Genomic DNA, 23,280 nt, shown 5'->3' on the forward strand with positions numbered 1-23,280 from the left:
TTTGAAAATATATCATAATTTCCTGTGAAAAAGAAAGAGAAAAACATCTTAATTCAATCATGGGAATTGAAGAGCACAAATGAAACTGCCTCCACCTACACAATATCACCTCCCACTCTCCATTTGTCATATCACATGGCGGAAGCAATAATATTACCGATTGCAAAATCCATACTTGATAAGATCGCTTCCTTTACCGGTGATCTTGTCATTTCCTCTGTTTCCCGAGATTTAAAAGCGGCCAAGTCAGCTAAGAAAGATCTCAACAAGATAGCCGATAAGCTCACTGCTATTTGTGTTGTCCTCCACGATGCTGAAAACAAGCAATACTCGAACGAAGCAATGAAAGTTTGGCTAAGAGATCTCAAGCGTGTTGTTTATGATATTGATGATCTCTTGGATGAAGTTGCCTTTGACGCTTTACAACGTAGTGCCAACGAAGGTCATTTTCTCAAACCCCTTCATTTTCTCATTTCATGTGAGTCACAAAATACAATATCTCTATGAACAACTAGAGCACATTGTAGCTAAGAAAAAAGATTTTGGTTTGACTGAAAATCTAGTTGAGTACTCAACTGCTGACATCAAGAATCCTTTATATGGAAGTTCACACATCCATGTACCTGATATCATTGGAAGGGATGATGCTAAGCATGACATTATAAGAATATTGACAAATGTCAATGATGTTAGTCAGCTATCAATGCTTCCTATTGTGGGGATGGGTGGGATCGGAAAAACAACATTAGCTAAGTTGGTGTATCATGATGTCCAACACTTTGATCTAAAATTGTGGGTATGTGTTTCAGACAAGTTTCACATACCCAAGATCATAGAGGACATTCTGCATAACGGTGGAGTCGGGAGTGGTAACAACACATCCAATCAACAGTTGGATGATCAATTAATAAATAAACTCCATTGTTTGTTAAGTGGAAAGAAGTTCTTGCTTGTGTTGGATGATGTTTGGGTAGAAGACTTTGCAATGTGGAATGAGCTAAAGAACGTGCTAGCTGTTGGTAATCCACGCTTGCGCGACCCCCTTGAGAGTGGTGGGAAAATACTTGCACCAGGTCGCTTCGGACCTGGGGTAAAGATGCATGTGCCCCTCGTAAGAAGCAATATGGTCCTTCGGATCCGAAGTTCCATCGTATGTAATGTGCGACGGAATTTTAACCGTCAGCACGTGCTCTTCCAGAATCCATTGCTCGAATGGAGAACTGGTAGGAAGCATCACGACCTTGCCCTTATTCCTGGCCGAAGGGACCGCGCTCTGCCCTCTTAGAGAGGTAGGAGTGGTTTTCGTCCCTGGCTGGGAAGTTCGGGCCTCGGCTGCAGGGAATGAGAGGCGACTAAGCACACTCGGCTCCCTGCCGCCGAGTCGGTCGAGGGCGCTGCGGCGAACAGTCTCTGGCCGCCCTCGGTGAACAGTTTCTGGCCGAGAGGCAAAGCTGCTGCTTTTGAGAGTTTCTGGCCGAGAGGTAGAAGATCCTTTGAAGAAGTGAGGGTTCTTTTTCCTCTCCCTTTCGGTCCTCCATGTGTCCTCTTCCCACTCTTCCAGCTCCTTGAAGGAGGGAGGTTTCTCCCTCTCTTGGTCGAGCTTCCTCCGCTGATGCCTGGTATGCGGAGGAGTTCGGTCACGAGGTGGAGGCATATTTTGTGCCCTCATTACTTTCATGAGCACCGCCAACTCTCTTGCCACTTCTTCCGAGCTGGGCCCCGTTAAAGTGGTCCTCGGCTGAGTGTGAGAGTGAGAGCGGATGGTCAAAGGTTGGCTTTAAGGTACTGATTGAGTCCTATGATCGGACTGGCTTCTGTTAGACCGAGGGGGACTCGGTCTATGATGAGATTTGCGAATTATGGGAGAAAGGGAATCCTCCCGGTATGATCCTCCCCCCGAACTGGCACCCTTAGAAGAGTTCCGGTCCGGCGAAGGTGATGGTGTAGGAGTCTTAGGCCTTTCGCCCGCTCCTTGACTAAGTCTCTTGTTCTTGCGGTTCTTAGCCATTGCTACTAAGATTTTTGCAAGATGATTTTGGTTGGCTTAAAGATTTTTTGAAAGTCTTCCCCACAGACGGCGCCAAATTGTTTCGGGTAAAAACAATGGGACCTTGTCGAAAGTCCAATTAGGTGGATGAGGACTAATCCGGTCCAAATGATGCTGGGCCGAAGGTTTCCTTCACAACAAACACACGTAAACTGGCCTCGGGGGTGGATCCGAGGAATACCCCTCCGATGCCGAAGTCAAACAGTGTTTAGAGAGAGAAAGCTATGCAAGAAAGTTAATGCTTGAGGCTTTAATATGAATGAATGATAAATGAGGCCATTGAAGGCTTTTATACCTTGGCATGACAAAGGGAGGAGGATAATTGGGCCGGAAATAGTCATGGGTTGACCATAACAATTTGGACCATTTGACCTCATGCTGACTTGGCTTAATGGAGGCTTGGGCCTTGACTTTAGAACATTGGATCATTTAATGACTAGGCCCAATTGGCTAAATTGGACCCAAACAACTTGCCCCTCAGACCCGACTTGGAAGGATGACGGGTCAGGTTTGAATCCAATAAAAATGGAGGGAAGTAAATGATTTAATTAAATCAAAGGTTTTAAATTTTAAACAGTCATCAACGAAATAACTGTAATTAGGATAATTAGTGGGGAAGTTGAGTTGATAATGGGCGGTTAATTAAGAGAGAGAGTGTTTAACGGTTACTTACGGAGGTTTTTAAGAGAAATTAAGCATTCTGACTTTCAAAATTCCCATTTTCTGGAAATATAAAACCAAATTCGCCTTTTTTCTCCTCATTTCTTCACCAATTCACTTTCGAACTCTCTAAAAAAACCATCATTTCCGCTTCGAAACTTCACTCCACACTCGAAATCAGAGCTTGACACTCAAACCCGTTGCTCCGACCCACTGAATCGGCGAGTTTCGATTCTCATAAAGGTAATTTTCTTCGAATTTCCCTTGATTTTCTTAGTTTTTCGAAAGAATTCCTCTTTTCCTGACTTCCTTTCTTGCGAATTCATAAATGGCTCGCTTAAGAGGTCGCCAGACTGGAAGGCGAGGTCAGGCCAGGGACCGCGCCGACGTTTGGAATGGGGAGCGCGTCCAGGAAGACCTAGAAAGGGGGATTCCGGCCGTCCCTTTGAACGCCGCTGCCCCTCAGCAAGGTGCCGAGGCTGGGGTTGCTAAACAGGAGGAAGATCTGCCTCCTGTGCTTTGAGATTTGCTACCTGGGCATGTTGAATGGCAAAATGCCGAAGCCCAGAGAGCCATGAGGGACAATGCCCCTTATTACTGGTGGGTTAGGCACGCCGAAGCTTATCGGTTTGCCGAACAGATTGAGTTGCCACTACTACAAAAACACCCTATGAAGTCGCCCTTTTGGAGTCGCCTCAAATTAATAGGTGATGCGTATAGTTTTAGAGTCGCCTCTTACAAAGCATGTGACACATAAAGCCTGATAAAAGACACATAAAAATAAATTGACAGGCATAGACATCACCTACGCTATAATAGGCGACACGTAAACTATACACGTCCCATCTTTCTTTATGTGTGACTCATAAAGTATTACTTTACAAGTCGCCTCTAATCCTCCACTATCATAGGCGATACCTTTGCCAAATTTAAAAACAAACTAAAGCAGCTTAAAACAAAACCCTAGAATCCTCATTCCCTTGGTCTTTTTTTTTTGTTCTTTCCTTTCCTCGCCTCCCTCATTCATTCCTTCATCGCCTCTCACCGACCATGAATAAAACTACTTATCTCCGTTTTCAGATATCCGTCGATCAATATCTCATCTTTGATCCCTCAACTTCATTGTTTTCTCTCTTTAATTCATCTTCAGTTTCTCTCTTTGTGATTTTCCCTTTTATGGTATTAGTTTAATTTGTTAATTTCTAGGTTTTTTTAGATCCCCAATTCCCTTTACCCATCATGCGTTTCCTCGTTCTAATAGCAAACTCTAACCTCAAAGCCCCAAATTACTCTCTCTTCTAAATCGAGCTCATTCAACGTCTCCAATGTCATTTTGTAAATGTGGGTGGTATTCTCGGCTTCTTGTCTAGTCGGTGGTGTAAGTCAAGTTCTCGACTTCCCGTCCGTCCTTGTTGAGTTGTTGACGGAGTCAGATGGTAGCAGCCTAGCCGTTTGTGATTCTCGGAAGGCAACATCCCAGTTAAGGTATATTAAGCTTTTGATTCATTTACTTATGTTAGATTAGTGAATTAGTTGGTATGGTTATTTAAAAAAAACACAATTGATTTGTTAGTTTTGTTTAATTGCTTGTAATTACCGACTTAATCACATATATGATAGGTTTACCTCAATTGTTGTCTGATAATTGTATTAAAATGGCTTATTAGTAAATTGGGTTTTATTCAATAGATTAAGATTAGAATATTTGCAACATCATGGCTAAATTCTAGTAAGTTGGATTTTTCTCTAATACTAGATAATTAGGTGTCTGATGTTCAACTATAAATGTAGAAAGGAGTTTTATTGTTGTATTTTAATGCTTAATTGTAAGATAATCAATTAGTGGGTTTATTCTCAATGCTTTGTTTTTCGTTGTTCTATACAGATTATAATTTTTTTTCTTAATTTTTCATTAATTGCTAAATTTAAGGTTCCTGTATTTGTTAAAAACCACTTGATTTATTTTCATTCAATGTTTATTGAATGATGGGTTTGTTTTATTTTTGAATTTTGGTTTTGTTAATGGTGTGTATGATGAATATAAATTTATGAATTTTTTATTGTTTGTTGTGATTTAAGTCAAAATTTAGGGTACTTGAGTATGAGTTGCAGCCGTTAGTGTGGCAATTGGCTTTCTATGTGTAGCAGTTGAGGTAGATATATCGTGGTGGATCTTCCAGCTGAGTAATTGATTTGGTGGCTAGTTTGTAAGGTATACATTTCCCCCCATCTTTGTGTATTGCTTGTTTTTGGATTTTTTTTCTTGGTATTGTGTCAGAGTATGAATCTTTCTTGTTAATTGCTTGCATTATGGTAGCTTGTATTAGTTTCTGAAAGACTATACTTAGATATTAATGTGGCCATATAAGTGTAATGTGATGATATCTATGGCTGGCCTTCGGCTTCTTCAAGTCATGTGCCATTTCGCCTATTTTCTCTACCTCATCTAGTTTCTATGGGTAATGCTTTTATGTTTAGAGTTTTTGAAAGGAAAATTTGTGTTGAACATTAACCGGTGATATCCAGCTCTCATCATACCAAGGAAAGGGATTAGTTTTAAGATGGGGGATGTGGAAAGAGTTAATTCAACCTTCAGGCAGGATGGGAAACTTGATTTGCCTGATGCAATATACTTTGTATATCTCTTATTTTATTTTATGCTCTTTCTTGAAAGAAATTATTACATTGATTTCACTGTTGGTTTTCTTGATGTTGTTTCATCATATTTTTATAATCAGTTTATTACTTTCAAAGGTTATTTTTCTTTTGTGGGTTCTAGCATTATGCTTAGTACTACTTTTGTCATTTCTTTATAAGTTAATCATTAGGGTCTTTAGTACGTACATGGTAATTAGTTTTCAATTTTAGTTCTATTATTTTGTTCAAACTATAATTAGTTTTTAAATTATAGGATGATAGTGGTTATTAGCCCAAAGTCAAAGATTTAATTATTAAATGATGTGTTCTGTCACTTATGTGGTATACACAAGATACATAGACAAGGATAACTTTTCAAATTCTATTTTCGTAATATGCTGGGAAACAGAAGATATAAAGGATGGAAATATAGTATCTTGATGTCTCGGGATTAGAATACATTGAAATTGATTAATGAAAATATTTTATGCTTAATCAAAATAACATTACCCTTTGTTACTACTGCATACTTAAGATAACTCATTTTTTCTTGTAGCTTTTTGGTAAGGTGAATATGAATATCAATATAAGTGTTATGCTTATGAGTTTCAATTTATTTTGATGAAGCTAGGGTTTGATTTGGTGTTTTTTGTCTCTTAATTGTGCTATGTAGATGGAGTTACCTTGCTAGAACGAAAGTTCAAGAAATCGCACTATATGCCCCTGATTGGATTGTATAAGAACTGGTAAGTTCTGTTCCTAGGGAGCTTTGTTGTCATGTCTAATGTGCAACATTATATGAATTGTTTACCATAAAGTGACCTGTGCAGATCTTATGATGGAAATGCATGTCTGAAAGGTATATCTACCCATTTATGTGTACTCCCTTCTTTGTTAGTATAATGTAACTCAATTTGTTTGTAGATAGGTGATGCTTTTTGAAAATATTATAGTATCTTGAAATTACAATCAATTTATTCGTTTAACAGTAATGAAGTCTTATCAAAGGTATAATGGGTACAATTCTCTGCAATTGTTGGTGCATAATGGTCAAAGCTTATTGTCACTTTTCTTTGCTATTCTAGGATGTCTATGTTTATGTTGATACTTCTAATGTTAGTGTTACAGAAGTTTAGCCATAGAAGTTTTTCCATAGAAGTTTTCAAAAGCCTATTAGCTCAAATGGTAGAGCAATGTGCTATTGCACATAGATGTAGGTTCAACTCCTAAATAGGTTGTAATTATAGCAGCAAGTGTGAATTTTAATGAGGAAAAAAAGAAAAAAAAATGTATTTTGGGCATCGCTATTGAAGAATTATACTTTTCAAAAAATTACTTTACACGTCGCCTCATAAAAAGCAGGGGACTCGTAAAATACACCTAACATGTCGCCTATATGGAAAAAGGCGACTCATAAACCAACCTAACGCATCACCTGTAATGAAAAAGACAACTCATAAACCAACCTAACACATCACCTATAATGAAAAAGGCGACTCATAATCCAACCTAACGCATCACCTGTAATGAAAAAGGCGACTCATAAACTAACCTAACGCGTCAGGTCATAAGCGACACGTAAAGGGGTACCTATTGTGTCGGTGCCTATAGTGTCGCCCTTGAAGCGATGTGTAAGATGGTTTAGAGGCGACTCGATAGGGGTTTTTTGTAGTAGTGTGCATAATGGCATCCTTGAGGAAGATGGGTATTGGTGCCGAATGCCTTCGCCTACTGATAGAATTCACCGCCCTCCCCCTGGGTATGTGGGGGTATATACTCGGCAACTGCAGTACGGGCTTCGGTTCCCTTTAGATCCCTTCGTCAGGGACATTTTGATAAAGTACAGGATTTCCCTGTGCCAGTTGACACCCGTCAATATTCGGCGGGTGATGACCTATCTCTGGGTATGCCGGTTCTTTGTTGTTGAACTGAACTTGCACTGTTTCCGAAGGAAGCATCAGCTGGTGCAGAATACCCAAAGTGTACATGGTCACCATGGGGCTGGCTGGTGGCGAATCGAGAGCCATCCACAATACCTGACAATGTGGCTGAATGACTCTTCGGATAAGGACTGGAGAGGTCAGTGGATCTGGGTAAGGGCTCCTGCTGATCCAGAGCACCCCTACTTTTTCGGGGCCCCCCCGCTATCTCTCCAGGCCCGATCCAAACATGCAAGATTTGGGTCCCGAAGACCCTGATGCCGCTAGCCACCCAAGCTATGAGCAGATGAGCTTCTTCGGGAAGCAGAAAAAACCCTGGGGGACTGGCCGAATGAAGTTCATCCCCACCCGATGGCTTCCAGATAACCACTACGTCTTCCAGGAGAAGATGCTGGCAGTTGTCGGCCTCAGCCGAAAGCACAGAGGCGGTAAGTACCTTCGACTGGGGCCGAGGACTTTAGTTTGTTATTGCTTTATTTGTTTTGTCTATATCTTGAGGCTAACCTTCAACTTCTCTTTTCAGAGTTGAGCGAGGCTACCTCCGAAATCGACTACGATCGGCTAGGAGTGAACGCTGAAAGGGTCATCTTAGACCAAGCTTCAGCAATTACTGCTCCGAAGGATCGTCCGCTGCACCTACACTCGACGGGCCTTCAGATCGAGGCTGCTGCAGATTATCTGAAGCAGAAGCCTTGGTGGGAGAAGCAGGATCCTTTGAGGCCCTTGCTAGCCGAAGAAGTACTCGCCGCCCAGGCTGCTGCAGAAGTGACCAGAGCCATCAACTCCCTGGAAAGGGGTGAAGGAACCTCTGGTGCTGCCGAGGCTCAGCCGAGGACTTCGGTAAGGCTTTCAGCACTTGCTCTTTTTTTTTTTTTACTGATCCCTTCTTGCTCCCCCACTTCTGCAGTCTGAGGAAGAGGGCAGAAGGAGAGAAGGGAAGGCTCCATTATCGTCAGACGACCTCTCAGAACTCGACTCTTCGGATTCTGACGATATGGACGACCAGCCCCTGGAGAAGAGGAAGAGAAGGAGGACGGGCCCAGCTGTTATGGGTCCGGGAGAATTCACGCTCAGGCCGATGCCTGGCGTAGTAATAAGGGAACTTGCTGCTGGCCGAGGCAGGGTTCCAAGAAGTACAGGGGGTCCTCCACCCCCGACTCAGCCACCACCGCCAATTCCATCGCCGCCGAGGACCCCTCCACCACCTCCTACTGCTGACATGGAGGTGGATCAGCGAACTCCCGATCCAAAGGAGGAGGTTCCTGAAGCGGTTTCCAACAAAGGGAGTGCTGTTGAGCTCCCTGAGGTTGAAGTTGTTGAAGTAGCCGAAGAGACGGCTACTGCTGAAGACGAGGCCCCTAGGGGCTTCAGTGCTGAGATTCAGCGAGAGGTTGACGCCTTAACAAGTCAACCTCTCGGCGAAGCTGAAGGGGTCCAAGTTGGAGGGGACCATGCTAAAGGAGGGGCAACGACTGAGCCCGAGAAAGCGGACGAAGTTCCATCAACTTCGTTCCCCTCTTTCAAGTCTTTCCTATCTGGGGACATGGAGTTCTCAGCCAAGAAGTGCTCTATCCCCGCTAGCATTAGGGCCGAAATCTAGGGGAAGCACAAGGAAAGCGCTGAGGCTTATTTAGGCGGCTGCTCCGACTTATCTGAAATGGAGCAAGTCCGAGAATGGTCTATTCAGGCAACCGCTGGAATTGCCGAACCTGGTCCCTCAGTACCAGATCCTGCCAGAGACAACCAGAGGCTACTGATGCAAGTATGCAATAAGATTTTGTACCTTCAGCATTTCCAGTTTACTCCATTCACTTGTAATTTTATTTAACATAAATTTACTCTCGGTTCTGCAGGTTGTCTACAACCATACCATGACCTGTGAGATGATTGACATACTCCAGGAAAGGGTAGACATCGCTGAGACAGAGACAAAGCTTTCCCAGCTGAAGTAGGAGAAAGCCGAGCACAGGGCTAGGGTCGTGATTGACTCCTTCAACACTTTCTGTGCTGAAATGGAGAAGGATGTCCTGCCTCAAATAGATGAAGGTGAGGCCCTGCTTAATGCTTTCGGCGCGGTTGACGTCCCCAGCCTCAAAGCCAAGATCCAGCACAAAATCGACACTGAGGTTCAATCTCAAGTGCTGGCCCGAGAAGAAATATCTCGGCAAATGATCAAGATCTTGGAGGCTGACGTCAAGCAACACCGCCAAGCCTGTGAAAGAAGGGAGAACGAGCTAGTTGAGGCCGGGGTTTAGCTAGAGTCTCAGCGACAAAGCATCACCAGCCTGGAGGTTCAGCTGAAGAACCAGGAAGAGCGCCTTTCCCAGGCCCAAGACAAGGCTGAGCAGACTGAGCAGCGGCTTGCTGATGCCGAGGCTCAGTTGAAGGAACAACGGGAGTCTTCCCAAAAAGCCTTGGAAGAGGTGCTGAAGAAGCTGGCCGATGCTGAGGCTCAGCTAGCCCTCAAGGTCTACACCCAGGAGGAGTATTCGACTGCCTACCTCAACGGCTATGGGGTGGCTCGGAGACTGGCTCTTCACGCTGCGCCTGATTTGGACTGGTATCAATGTGAGATATGGGCTGAAGACCCCAAGGATCCTCATATGCAGCAAGCCAGTCAGGCTAAGGTTGATCTGCTGGCCCGCCTCCAGGCCGAGGATGCTGAGATGAAGGAGGCTGAGCTGAAAGAAGCTGAGATGAAGGAAGCTGAGGTCCAGGCTTCAGTTCAACCTGCCTCTTCTGCAGCTGGAGCTGACGCCGCACTGGATTCCACCCTCGCTGGGATGCCTGACCCTCCAGCAGAAGCCTAGGGACTCGGGCAGTCGTCTTCAGAATCTTGCGGATCAACGTGCTCTTAAAATGATAGATGTCGCTTTCTGACTGTTTTTTGCCTCTGTTTTTGCTTCAGCTTGCCTCAGTGTACAAACTTACTTACTTTTTGTCTTGTACGCATTTCGGCAGCTGTTATTTTCCGCTTGTGGGCGGCTACCGATACTGTCTTTTATTTACTTGGAACATTTGTGCTTTGTAGCTCGTAATCCGAGCATGATTTCCTATTTATGCATTTGATATTTCCCTCATATTGCCTTGCTTTGAACTTGCATGCTTGAATTGAAAAATTTTGTTGTTTTGTGTTTTTTTTTTTTATTAAGTATAAAGCTTCAGCTTTAGAGGTCTCAGCTGAGTCAGTCTGCACTTATTTGTGCCTTTTGTCCCCCCCAGAGATTTGAAGACTTGATCTTCAGATTTCTGAGATCCTTTTTGTTTTCCTTGTTTATTTTCTATCAGTTTATGCTTTTGCTCTTGATTTTCTGTCTATCTAAAAATGGATATCTCAAACACAGGGCCAACCGAAGGCAGTGTTTCAGATAACGACAATCAGGGATACAAGGCTCAGTTAAGGCAATATCCCAGATTTGTCCATAGACTCATTGCCTTCTAGAACAAGTCTTACTGAGGTTTTCACCCCAGCTGTAAGACCAGAGTTCTTTAAAAAGGCGAGTTTATCGGCAATCCAAAACCTGATTCTCTGAGGGCGAAGGTTTCATACAGGGCCGAAGGAAACCCTTAAAGAGTAGATAGCATGAATAAAAAATGGAAGAGTAAAGATTGCAAATGTTTGTAGAAAATAGTGGCTTTGAGGCCTTTCATTAATAATTCAAAATGTACTTACAAAGATTGTTCTGCCCCGAAGGGTTTACACATGATATTTTTTAAGTACATCAGCATTCCAGTGATTTTTCAGCTCAGTTCCATCCAACTGCCGTAGCCGGTATGTTCCTGGCTGAAGCTCATCATATATTTCATAGGGTCCCTCCCAAGCAGCTGAGAGCTTCCCATGAATTCGGTTTTTCTGTACTGCAGCAGCATTCCGAAGGACGAGGTCTCCAATTTTGAGAGGCCTTTCTTGGACTCTTCGGTTGTAAAATTTGCTGATTCTCTGCTTATACGCAGCTATTCTGACTCGGGACGAGTCTCTTACTTCGTCAAGGAAATCGAGAGATTCCTTCATAAGTTGCTCATTCTCGGCCGAGAAGTGGTGCACTCGTAGGCTTTCAGTACCAATCTCCACTGGCAGAACAGCTTCAGCACCATACACCAATTCAAAGGGTGAATGGCTCGTTGCCTCTTTTTCGGTTGTCCGAAGGGACCAGAGGGTTCCTGGGAGCTCCTCCAGCCATTTGGATTTTGATCCTCCACCCTCTTTTTGAGGGCATTCAGGATCTATTTATTCGCAGCTTCGGCTTGTCCGTTACTTTGCGGGTGGCATACCGCTGAATATGCCAGCTTGATGTCGAACTGATCTGTATACCGCTTCAGCGGCAGATTTTCGAATTGTCTTCCATGATCAAAGACAAATACTTTCGGGATGTCGAAACGAGTGATAATGTTCTGCCAGATAAACTTTCTGACAGTTTGCTCTGTAATGTTCGAGGCTGCTTCGGCCTCAATCCATTTATTGAAATAGTCAACGCCGACTATCAGCCATTTTTTCTGGTATACAGCGTCCGGAAATGGACCAAGGATGTCCAACCCCCACTGAGCAAATGGAAGTGGACTCAGCACAGGCTGGAGCTCCTAGGCTGGCTGATGGATGACTGGTGCGAATTTTTGGCATTTTTCGCATTTTCTGACCAGCTCCTTAGCGTCTAGATCATGGTGGGCCAATAGTACCCTGCCCTTAATGCTTTGTGGGCTAGAGTCCTTCCCCCAATGTGGTTCCCACAGATGCCGAGGTGGATTTCCCGAAGGATATAATCTGCATCTGTTGGCCCCACGCATTTCAGTAACGGGGATGAGAAGGATTTCTTCAGCAGTTCCCCGTTGAAGACAATGAATCTTGAACCGCTTCGCTTCAACTTGGAGGCCAAAATTTTATCTTCGGGAATTTCTCCCCGAAGCTTGAAAGCTAGGATGGGATCCATCTAGCTTGGTTCCTGGTCAACGCAACACACTTCAGGTGCTTCGTCGACACTTATTTCTCGGCGCACCTCCACATAAACGGATCGGTTCAGCTCAGTGAGAATTGAACTAGCAAATTTGGAAAGTGCGTCAGCTTGAGCATTCTGACCCCTTGGGATCAGCTGAACTTCAAAAGTTCTCATCTTTGCAATAACTGATTTGATCTTGGCAAGGTATGATATCATTGAGGGCTCCTTGGCCTCGTAACTGCCACCAATCTGATATGCAACTAGCTGAGAGTCTGTCTTCAGACAAACATGTTCGGCTTCTAGTGAGATGCACATTTCTAGGCCGGCAATTGCCGCCTCATATTCGGCTTCGTTGTTCGAAGCTTTGAATGAAAATTTTAGTGCATACTCGAAGGACTTGCCTTCAGGAGAGGTTATTACCACCCCTGCCCCCGAACCATTCACAGTGGAGGATCCATCCGTGAACACGGTCCAGGTTTTCTTTTCATCGTCCAGCGTCTCCTGGTATGAGCATTCGGCCAGGAAGTCCGCCAGAGCTTGAGCCTTTATGGCTGCTCTCGGCTAGTAGCTGATGCTGAACTCTGTAAGCTCGAAAGCCCATTTGGCCAGCCTACCAGATTTCTCAACTTTGCCGAGAACCTTTTCCAGCGGCTGATCAGTCAAAACCAAACCACTATCTGATGACAATCAAAATAGGGTCTCAACTTCCGAGCAGCTACCACCACTGCATAAGCAACTTTTTCGAGTAAAGGGTAGCGGGTCTCGGCATCCGTCAGAGTGTGGCTAACGAAGTAGATCGGTTGCTAAATTTTATTTTCCTCCCTCAGCGGCACTGCACTGATGGTGGCTGGGCTAACAGCCACGTACAAGTACAGGGACTCTCCCTCTACTGGGCTAGCAATGTTGGAAGTTGAGCTAGATGCTCCCGAAGCTGCTTGAAGGCTTCTCTTTGCTCGTCCTCCCAGACGAGCTCTTTTGTTTTCGGGAGTTTCAGGGCTTTGAAGAAAGGTAACCCCTTATCCGAGGCCCTGGAGATGAACCTCTCGAGAGGGCCGCCATTCTTCCGGTGAGCCGCTGAACGTCCCTCTTTGTTTTCGGCTCAGGAAGATCGAGCGCTGCCTGCACCTTGGCGGGATTGGCATCAATCCCTCTCTTGCTGACCATGAAGCCAAGGAATTTCCCTGACTTCACACCAAAGACACACTTCTTCGGATTCAGCTTCATCTGGTGCTTTCTTAGAGTGGCAAAAGTTTCTGCCAGGTCCTTAACATGGTCTTCATCTTTTTTGCTTTTGACGATTGAATCGTCCACGTAGACTTTCATGTTTCGGCCCTTTTGCTCGGCAAAAACTTGGTCCACCAGTCTTTGGTATGTTGCCCCCGCATTTTTCAATCCGAAGGGCATCATTTTGTAGTTGTACACCCCGGCGTTCGTGACGAATGCCGTCTTCGCTCGGTCGTCGGGATGCATGAAGATCTGATGATACCCAAAAAATGCATCCATGAAACTAAGCAAGGCGTGGCCACTTGTCGAGTCGACTAACTGATGGATCCTCGGCAAGGGATAGAAATCCTTCGGACATGCCTTATTTAGGTCCGTGAAGTCAACACACATTTTCCAGGTGTCATTTGCCTTCTGAACCATCATCATTGGCCAGCCATTCTGGATACTGACATGGTTCGATGAAGCCTGCATCCAGTAACTTTTTAACCTCGGCTGCGATGTCTCGGTTCGTATTTGCGGAGTAATTCCGCTTCTTTTGCTTAACTGGCCGACACGTTGGGTCGACGTGAAGCTTATGGGAGATGAGGTCTGGGCTTATCCCGGGCATGTCAGCTGCCGAGAAAGCAAACACATCTCGGTTGTCCCGAAGGAGTTGGATGAGTTCAACGCGGACTTTCGGATCAAGATCCAGCCCGATTGTAACGCATTTTTCGGCGTCTCCTTCAGTGAACTCGACCGTTTCGGTCTGCTGTCCAGCTCCATTGCCGTGGGGCTGGACTCTTTGTTTTCTGGCCTGCTGTCTATGTCAGCAGGGGTTCCAGATTTTTTCTTTTTCGGCTGGCTCTCTGAGTCTTTCGGCTCAGATGATGAGCTAGCCTTTTTTATTCCTGGCCCTTTTTCTTTGGCCAGGTCTCCTTGAGCCGAAGCACTTAGATCTTTCGGATTCTTCGTGCTTGGCTGCCTATCTTTCTCCTCTTCATCCTCGTCGTCCTCTTTTGTACGACTAGTGGATGGCTTGAGGTAGTTGCACCTTCGGGCCTCCTTTTGGCTGCCCTCGATCCTTTCGGGGTAGCCGGCATCCGAGACATAGATCATCAGCTGATGGTATGTCGAGACTACCCCTTGGATCTCGTGAATAATGGGTCTCCCCATGATCACGTTGTACACGGAAGGAGCATCAATGACCAAAAATTCGGTCATGACATTCCTGGCTGCCTCATCACAGCCGATGGTGACAGGAAGAGTTACCTTCCCGTCTGGATAAGTTGAAGCCCCATTAAATCCGGATACGGGGTAGGGTACCGGCGTGTGGTGCTTGGGCTTCAGCTTGATTTGATTGTAGGCCTTTCGGAACAAAATGCTTGCTCCGCTGCCGCCATCAACAAGAACCATGCTGACGTCGTGGTTGGCCACCGTGGCGATAATCTCCAACGGATCCTCATGAGGGTACGTCACCCCCCAACAGTCGGCGGCTGTGAACGTCATGTTCGGCACCGGCGACTGGGGAGGCTGAATGCTGGCATTGTTCACTTGATGGGTCAAAGCCCTAAGGTGACGCTTGTGCTCCCTCCGAGAACATACTCCTCCCGAGATAACGTTAATTGGAGGAAATTTTCCCTCCGCATTTTCGCTGTTCTTTCGGGGGAAGTCAAGTTCTTGCCGAGAATCCTTTTCGGATTTCTCATCCTCTTTTTTCTCGCGGTGATCCGCAATGTATTTTTTCAAGTATCCCTTCCGAACCATATCTTCGATTTGGTCCTTCAGCTGGATACACTCTTCAGTGTTGTGTCCCGGCGATTCATGGAACTCACACCACTGATTTTTATTTTTGCGCTGATACCACTCAAGGAGTGGCCTCGGCTTCCTATAACTCTGCTCTTGCTTTGTCACGCTATAGATCTTAGCGCGCAGAAGGGCCAGCGGAGTATAAGATTCATATCTGCCCGTGAAAGGGGCGGATTTTTCCTTCTTCGGCTCGTTGGCTGAAGATTGCTCAGAGGCTTTCGCCTTTCCTTTCGTCTTCTGGCCTTGGCCTTCAGACGATTGCTTTTGCTTCCCACTCCCAGATTGGGGTTGGGACTTTGTTTTGTTCCACTCTTTGGCTCGGATGAATTTATCCGAGGCGTTCAGAGCCTCCTCCAGGGTCTACGGAGTATGCATGACCATGAAGTCTAGGAACTTTCCAGGCTGAAGGCTGTTCTGCATTACAAAAACGGCTAGCCCTTGGTCCAGCTGAGAAACACTGGATGACTCGTTGCTGAAACGAGTCAGGTAGTCTCGGAGACTCTCGGTCTCCCCTTGCTGCAGGCCCATGAGCTCCGCAGTGGTCTTCTCTAGGCGGTTAGCCGTGGAGAATTTGCTCTTGAACTTGGTGGACAAATCGTCCCACCTCGTTATTGAGCCTTCCTTTACTCCCTTGGAGATCCACGCTTGCGCGACCCCCTTGAGAGTGGTGGGAAAATACTTGCACCAGGTCGCTTCAGACCTGGGGCAAAGATGCATGTGCCCCTCGTAAGAAGCAATATGGTCCTTCGGATCCGAAGTTCCATCGTATGTAATGTGCGACGGAATTTTTTCCGTCGGCACGTGCTCTTCCAGAATCCATTGCTCGAATGGAGAACTGGTAGGAAGCATCACGGCCTTGCCCTTATTCCTGGCCGAAGGGACCGCGCTCTGCCCTCTTAGAGAGGTAGGAGTGGTTTTCGTCCCTGGCTGGGAAGTTCGGGCCTCGGCTGCAGGGAATGAGAGGCGACTATGCACACTCGGCTCCCTGCCGCCGAGTCGGTCGAGGGCGCTGCGGCGAACAGTCTCTGGCCGCCCTCGGTGAACAGTTTCTGGCCGAGAGGCAGAGCTGCTGCTTTTGAGAGTTTCTGGCCGAGAGGTAGAAGATCCTTTGAAGAAGTGAGGGTTCTTTTTCCTCTCCCTTTCGGTCCTCCAGGTGTCCTCTTCCCACTCTTCCAGCTCCTTGAAGGAGGGAGGTTTCTCCCTCTCTTGGTCGAGCTTCCTCCGCTGATGCCTGGTATGCGGAGGAGTTCGGTCACGAGGTGCAGGCATATTTTGTGCCCTCATTACTTTCATGAGCACCGCCAACGCTCTTGCCACTTCTTCCGAGCTGGGCCCCGTTAAAGTGGTCCTCGGCTGAGTGTGAGAGTGAGAGCGGATGGTCAAAGGTTGGCTTTAAGGCACTGATTGAGTCCTATGATCGGACTGGCTTCTGTTAGACCGAGGGGGACTCGGTCTATGATGAGATTGGCGAATTATGGGAGAAAGGGAATCCTCCCGGTATGATCCTCCCCCCGAACTGGCACCCTTAGAAGAGTTCCGGTCCGGCGAAGGTGATGGTGTAGGAGTCTTAGGCCTTTCGCCCGCTCCTTGACTAAGTCTCTTGTTCTTGCGGTTCTTAGCCATTGCTACTAAGATTTTTGCAAGATGATTTTGGTTGGCTTAAAGATTTTTTGAAAGTCTTCCCCACAGACGGCGCCAAATTGTTTCGGGTAAAAACAATGGGACCTTGTCGAAAGTCCAATTAGGTGGATGAGGACTAATCCGGTCCAAATGATGCTGGGCCGAAGGTTTCCTTCACAACAAACACACGTAAACTGGCCTCGGGGGTGGATCCGAGGAATACCCCTCCGATGCCGAAGTCAAACAGTGTTTAGAGAGAGAAAGCTATGCAAGAAAGTTAATGCTTGAGGCTTTAATATGAATGAATGATAAATGAGGCCATTGAAGGCTTTTATACCTTGGCATGACAAAGGGAGGAGGATAATTGGGCCGGAAATAGTCATGGGCTGACCATAACAATTTGGACCACTTGACATCATGCTGACTTGGCTTAATGGAGGCTTGGGCCTTGACTTTGGAACATTGGATCATTTAATGACTAGGCTAAATTGGACCCAAACAGCAAGTATTCGAAACTTTGTGAGATTGGCAGGTCTATTGTTAAAAAATGTCATGGCATTCCACTTGTTGTGAAGACTTTGGCGAGTTTATTAAGAAGTGTGAGGAACGAACAAGAATGGCAACGAATTAATGATATGGAAAGTTTTGCCGAATTGAAGCGACTTAATGTATTACCACTATTAAAATTAAGTTATGATAAACTACCACCTCGCTTAAAACAATGTTTTGTTTACTTGTCATTGTACGTGAAGGATGCTTATTTGGATTCTCTTGATGTACCATATTTGTGGAGCGCACTTGAATTGTTGCCACTAGATAAGAGAAAGAAGGATTTTAATGGCTTGGGATACTCCTACTTAAGGGAACTGACATCAAAGTTCTTAGTTGAAGAATCAGGTCTACATTTGGTGGGTTTATGTTGCGAGAGTAAAATGCATGATCTAGCAGTAAACATTATGGCCGAAGAGTTAGCTGTTGTAACTTTGGATAATACGAAGGATTTAGACTTTGCTAGGCATATCGTATGGGGCTATGAGGAAACTGAGAGTTTAAAAGAGGAACAATTTCCAAAAGAGCTTCTCAGAGCAAAGAAAGCCCGAACATTTCGATTTGGTTATGAAATGAAACAGCATGTAAGTATGTCCTTTCTAGAGGATATTATATCAAATCTCAGCTGCTTACGCATCTTGGAGCTTCAGAGTCTTTGGTTTGAAGAGTTGCCGAAGTTGATCGGGAATCTGAAGCATTTGAGATATTTTGAGTTGTCATATAATCCAATCATTATATCACTTCCAAATACAATATGCAATTTATTGAATTTGGAAAGTTTTTACATCAATGGATGTGAGCAATTAAAAGAGCTACCAAGGGGCATACATCAATTGCAAAGCTTAAAGAATTTCACAATGACAACATGCCAAGAGAGCTTAGTTGACACCAAACTCAATAAATTAAGTTCCCTCCAATACTTTTCTATTCATTCATGTAAGAGCCTGATGTCGTTGTGGGACGGTGATATTATCGGGCAGCTCACCTCCCTTAGATGCTTGAGCATCAAGGGTTGTCCAAATTTGACAAGTCTTCCAAACAATATGAAGTACCTTGTTGGCCTTCAAATGTTAGAAATAGTAAATTGTGAAAAGTTAGATATGAACGAGGAAGAGACCCTTCAAGACCTTCAAAGCCTCCTACAATGTGCACCAAATGGCATACAATTTGCTGCAGCTTCTCTTCAATATCTCTGGATTGTAAATTGTCAAGGTATGGTAGAGCTTCCTGATTGGTCTCATTGTTTTACATCTCTTCAAGAAATTAAAATAGTAGATTGTCCAAATGTGTTGGGTTTGCCCAAATCATTTTGCCTTCTCAATTCTCTACAATATCTCAAAATTTCGGGATGCCCAAATGACAGGGTAAAGTCGTATCCCCTAATCAAAAATAATTACCTAATTCACTAACTAAAGTAGATAAGGAAGTAGGGTCGATCTCCACAGGGAAACAAGTCTTTTTACTCCTAATTAAATATTATAATCTAAATTATTTAAGTAACCAATATTAAAAGTTGAATATGAAACTAAACTAAAAAGAGTAGGAAAAGGGAGAAAATAATATATAAAAGGATCTAGGGCATAGGTTCACCAATAAATAATACTCCGGGGCAAAATAGGGTAATCAGTCATTGACATTGCATAAATAACATGATTAACAGGCTCTCGCAATTTATTAACCAACATAGACCTAACAGGCTCTCGCAATTTACTAGATCTAAGTTCTTATTGAAAATAGCCTTTAATATCAAATTAACATCTGCTCGATTCATCAATTTAATATTGCTATACTTTTACAAGCCGCAATTGTAAAACATTAAAACAATCCAATAAGAAATCATCATGCAATACCAACAATCAATAATAGTCAATCATCAATGCATCAATTAACCAGATTGTAAAGGGCTCTCGCTACTTATTACAATCACACAATTAATTTATCGGTATTATATCTCATCTCTCGAATCTTGACTTAACCATTTATAAATTAACTTGCCTATTGAAACTAGACCTAAACATTAATTCTCATCTCTCGATTCTTGAATCAATATTGTCAAACTCATGCATAAAAGATAGGCCTAATCTAGTCACAGAGCATTAAATCAATCAATAGGAAATTAATCTAGCATTGATAATCAACAATAATAATTTACCCCTTCATATTATTTATTAGATCCCCATAAACCCTAGAAATTAAACTACTCACACATAATTAAATATAAACTAAGCAAAGCAATAAAATAAATCATGATCAAAGGAATAAAGTAAATAACTAAGATTAAGGGAAGAGAAATCGTCACCAAAATAAATCTGGAATTAATCAAAGAAATAAGAACAAAGGTTTAGAGAGAGAGTTTAGAGAGAGAAAACTAAGTAGAGAGAGAAAGTCTAAGAGAAAAGATTAAGAGAAGAAAAAGAGGTCGTCCTAAAATCGTATTACGGAGGAGTATTTATACTCCGTACAAGAATCCTAAACTAAAACAAATTAAAACGACGTTAATCGTCTCCTAAATATACACGCGCCCGATCGGGCGAGGCACCGCCCGATCGGGCGCGCCTTTTTTCACCTCTAATAACAATCTCGCGCCCGGCCAGGCGCGTCACCGGGCGCTCCTCCCGCCCGACCGGGCGCGCCTCCGGGCGCCAGCCTTTTTGGCCGGGCGGATCATTTGGGCCAATATTTGGACTTCGATTGGGCTCCAATTCTTCGGGCCAATCTGGGTTTCCTCTTTGGGTCTTGAATACTCGGTCCAAACGCCCCGGTATCACCTCTACCGAGCCCTTAATCACCGGTTCGATGGCTCCAACCGGCCCTGGGCTATAAAATCTGGTCGTGCTTCTCCAGTGCTCGTGATTGCTCCAAAATATCTCGGGAAAATACTCCAAAAGCATAAATCCCTGCAAAAATCAACCAAATCTACGAAAACACTAGAAAACATCAATTAGTAATAAAAGTGGCTCTAAAGAGCCAAAAACACTACTAATTATGACCAAGGGACGGGGGTAAAATACTATATAAAATGGATACATCAAACTCCCCCAAGCCAAACCTTTGCTTGTCCCTAAGCAAAGATCTCATCAATGAATCAATAAATATGCTTCACCCCAATAAGTAAAAATCAAGCACAAGCGATCCAGGGTAAATCAAATAAACACGCTTCAGAGTCAACCAATCAAATCCATCCAATTACCTTTCTTCCCTAACAATTGTCAAACAGAGCAAACCACAATAGCATATAGAATTCAAGACTAGTGCTCACACATTCGACTCTCATTTATGTGGCGAGTAAAAGATGTACTCGATCGCTCTCCAACCACCCCTTTAATGTGAACAATGCCCTCCCAACTCACACTCTCGTGTGTATAAAAACAATGAACGCTCCATCCTACTAGTCGACTCGAAATATGCCAAATCATAACTTGCATTGATAAGCAACACTTTTACATTCATACAATTCTATGCACAAAGGTCAGAAGGTCTTTAAAGCTTGTAATGTAAGGCTAGGGTAAAGGGTAGGATAAATTTGGGAATAAGTGAGAGAAAAACTATGCTTAAAGGAGCCATATCCTAATAAAACCCATGATCAAAATAAATAATGATCATACATCTCCTACATAACCAACTCTAACATCAACCAAATATACTCCAAATATACTATATAAAATGGATACATCACCAAACTTATCAAAAAGATGTGCACCAAACGGAGAAGACTACTCTCTCATACAACACATTCCCACATTCAAGCTTGAAGGCGTTACTTTTACTCCAAATCAAAGCCACTGAAAAAGGTCTGATCTTTGTATAGTCTTTGATTTTCTCCAGATACATTTAAATTTTTTTACATAATAGCTTCTTTTCTTCCTAAATATAACCAACAACAAGGAGAAGGGAGGAGAATTACAAATTAATGAATTTACTTCAAGAGTATACACTATAACCATCATGTATTGATTTTTTTTTTTTTTTTTTTTTTTTTTTTTTTTTTTTGCAATTATCTTTCATACAGATTTTAGGACCACAGTTTTTCAACCTATTGGAACAACATTCTGGTCTGAATATTCAAGGCCTCTAAAATTGAGGGTTTTACATGTATCATTTTTTTTTCCCATTGTACTTTGTTTACTTTGATTGTTTGTTGTAATCTTATCAACATTTGAGTTAATTGTGTTTATACTGATAAAGTTGGAGTGTGAAACATGATATACGGAGTATCTACCTATGTTTTATTAGAATAATTACACAAATAACCCATTAACTTGATAACTACCATCACATCAGGTTTTCAATCAAAATAAAAATTGTAAATCATTCATATACAAATCACTTGGCTACTCTGGTTTCCATAAATCAATTCTTATTTTATGTTTCTATAGTTCAGATTTTCAATACAAAGAGTAAAGAAGGCAACATTCATTATTCAAGTATCATTCTCGATTCTCAAACAATCAATCCACCCTCCTTGGAAATTGGAAGAGTTGAGAGGGACAACAAAACGATATATTGTGAGATTTGTGACATACCTTGTTACATCTAGGCAATAGAATCACAACTTCTGTTCACAAAATCACAGCTTGCTAGGCAATTGTCTCAGCAGATAGTATCGGTTCTACACAAGCATTTAATCAACAATTTGACATATCTACTCGCAGATACTGCTTTGCCCTGCATCAAGCTGATCTGGTTTTCAGACTCTGCATCAGTAAAATAGAAGCACGGGACTGTTGGGGCAGTCTGATTCATAGAATACTGCACAAGAGAACAGCAGTTGGAATCAATTACTTGAGAGCAACTACTGTTCAAATTGCAGCTTAACTAATGTGGCAGCAAACAATACAAGTCATATAACAACTATATGTAGCTAACAAATATAAGTATATCATATCAGTGCAGCGGCTGCAATTTTTTTTTTTTTTTTGTCATGCATATTCAATAAGCAAGCAACAATGCAACATAAAACTAAGCATATTCCTTGATTGAGTATAACTTTTGTAGTGTTAAAATTAACCAACAATAAATTGAAATAGGTATAAGACCTTATTACAAGATGTTACAATCCTCAATGTCACTGCTGATCACTAAAATGGTTTCGAGATGATCATTAAATGACAGTTTTTCTAATTCTTCAATCACATCAAAATGGTTTCGAGATGGTTCATAGTTTTTGGGAAGATAGAAGGTAGTGATGCACCGACTTCATATGGTTTGTAGGGAATAAGGGATCCTTTATGTTCAGTAACGGATCTTGAAAATAACTACAGAGTCGAATGTTTTGTCTCTCTTTTATGGTCTTATTAAAGTTCATAACATGGATGTTGTGTATATCATCCAAAGCAATGAGATCGGTTGCTCCTCCTCTAGGAACTAGTCAAGGCTTCCTAACCTGATTTTAAAAATTACAATAATCCAATGGTCATTTCTAAGAAAACCTAGTTCTTTGAACCAAGACTTGAATCTGTAAACAAAAAGGAAAATATTTACCAACTTGTATACCACTTGAGCATTAGATAAGTATTTTGCAGCTTTGCTCATGGGTAGTCACTTTGGTGAAATAATAATCAATAATTAAGGTAACTATACATTCAATCATGATTAGGACTATCATTTATTATATTCTAAGTGACAAATAATTGAGCATTATAAAATACAAGATACAGGACCTGCAAGAGAACACGAAAGCACTACACATTCAATCATGATTAGGACTATAATATATCTTGCTATTTAGTCAATGACTAAAGAGAACACGGAAGCACTAATCTAGCTTTATGTGCCACTATAAGATAATTTAATCTAATCATAAGCCTAATAGTGCTAAACCTCACACACAAAAGCCTAATTATTTATGCCACAATAGATAAAATGAAATCCAGTCTTCACATTCCAT

At 43.1% G+C, this 23,280-nt stretch overlaps 1 protein-coding gene and 1 long non-coding RNA gene across 6 annotated transcripts in view; one reads left to right on the top strand and one right to left on the bottom strand.

Annotated features, from left to right (window-relative positions):
- The first annotated feature begins 3,664 nt into the window (after positions 1-3,664).
- On the top strand, positions 3,665-22,302 carry LOC145632268 (uncharacterized). 3 transcript variants are annotated; one of them, XR_014112539.1, is made up of 4 exons: positions 3,665-4,192; positions 4,787-4,919; positions 6,018-6,090; positions 21,403-22,302. XR_014112539.1 is itself a non-coding variant. In XM_081684592.1 (2 exons), exon 1 carries the CDS (start codon positions 17,480-17,482, stop codon positions 18,800-18,802), a length of 1,323 nt encoding a protein of 440 aa, XP_081540718.1. In that variant the 5' UTR covers positions 16,651-17,479; the 3' UTR covers positions 18,803-21,184; positions 21,403-22,302. The 3 variants fall into 3 exon arrangements, 1 of the variants encoding a protein (XP_081540718.1); XR_014112540.1 differs by having other exon boundaries at positions 21,770-22,302; XM_081684592.1 differs by lacking the exons at positions 3,665-4,192; positions 4,787-4,919; positions 6,018-6,090 and adding an exon at positions 16,651-21,184.
- Positions 18,055-23,280, bottom strand: part of LOC145632269 (uncharacterized) — a 30,000-nt gene continuing 24,774 nt past the window's right edge. The window contains exons 3-4 of one of the 3 annotated variants that reach the window (XR_014112542.1): positions 21,917-22,142; positions 18,055-18,082 (exon numbers count right to left, since the gene is read on the bottom strand). This is a non-coding gene — a long non-coding RNA (uncharacterized LOC145632269). Of the gene's footprint in view, positions 18,083-21,128; positions 21,258-21,491; positions 22,143-23,280 lie in introns of those variants that run through there. The other 2 variants (XR_014112543.1, XR_014112541.1) reach the window with 2 other exon arrangements.

Source organism: Chenopodium album, chromosome 5 (assembly GCF_948465745.1).
Source record: "Chenopodium album chromosome 5, dcCheAlbu1.1, whole genome shotgun sequence".
NCBI lineage: Eukaryota > Viridiplantae > Streptophyta > Magnoliopsida > Caryophyllales > Amaranthaceae > Chenopodium > Chenopodium album.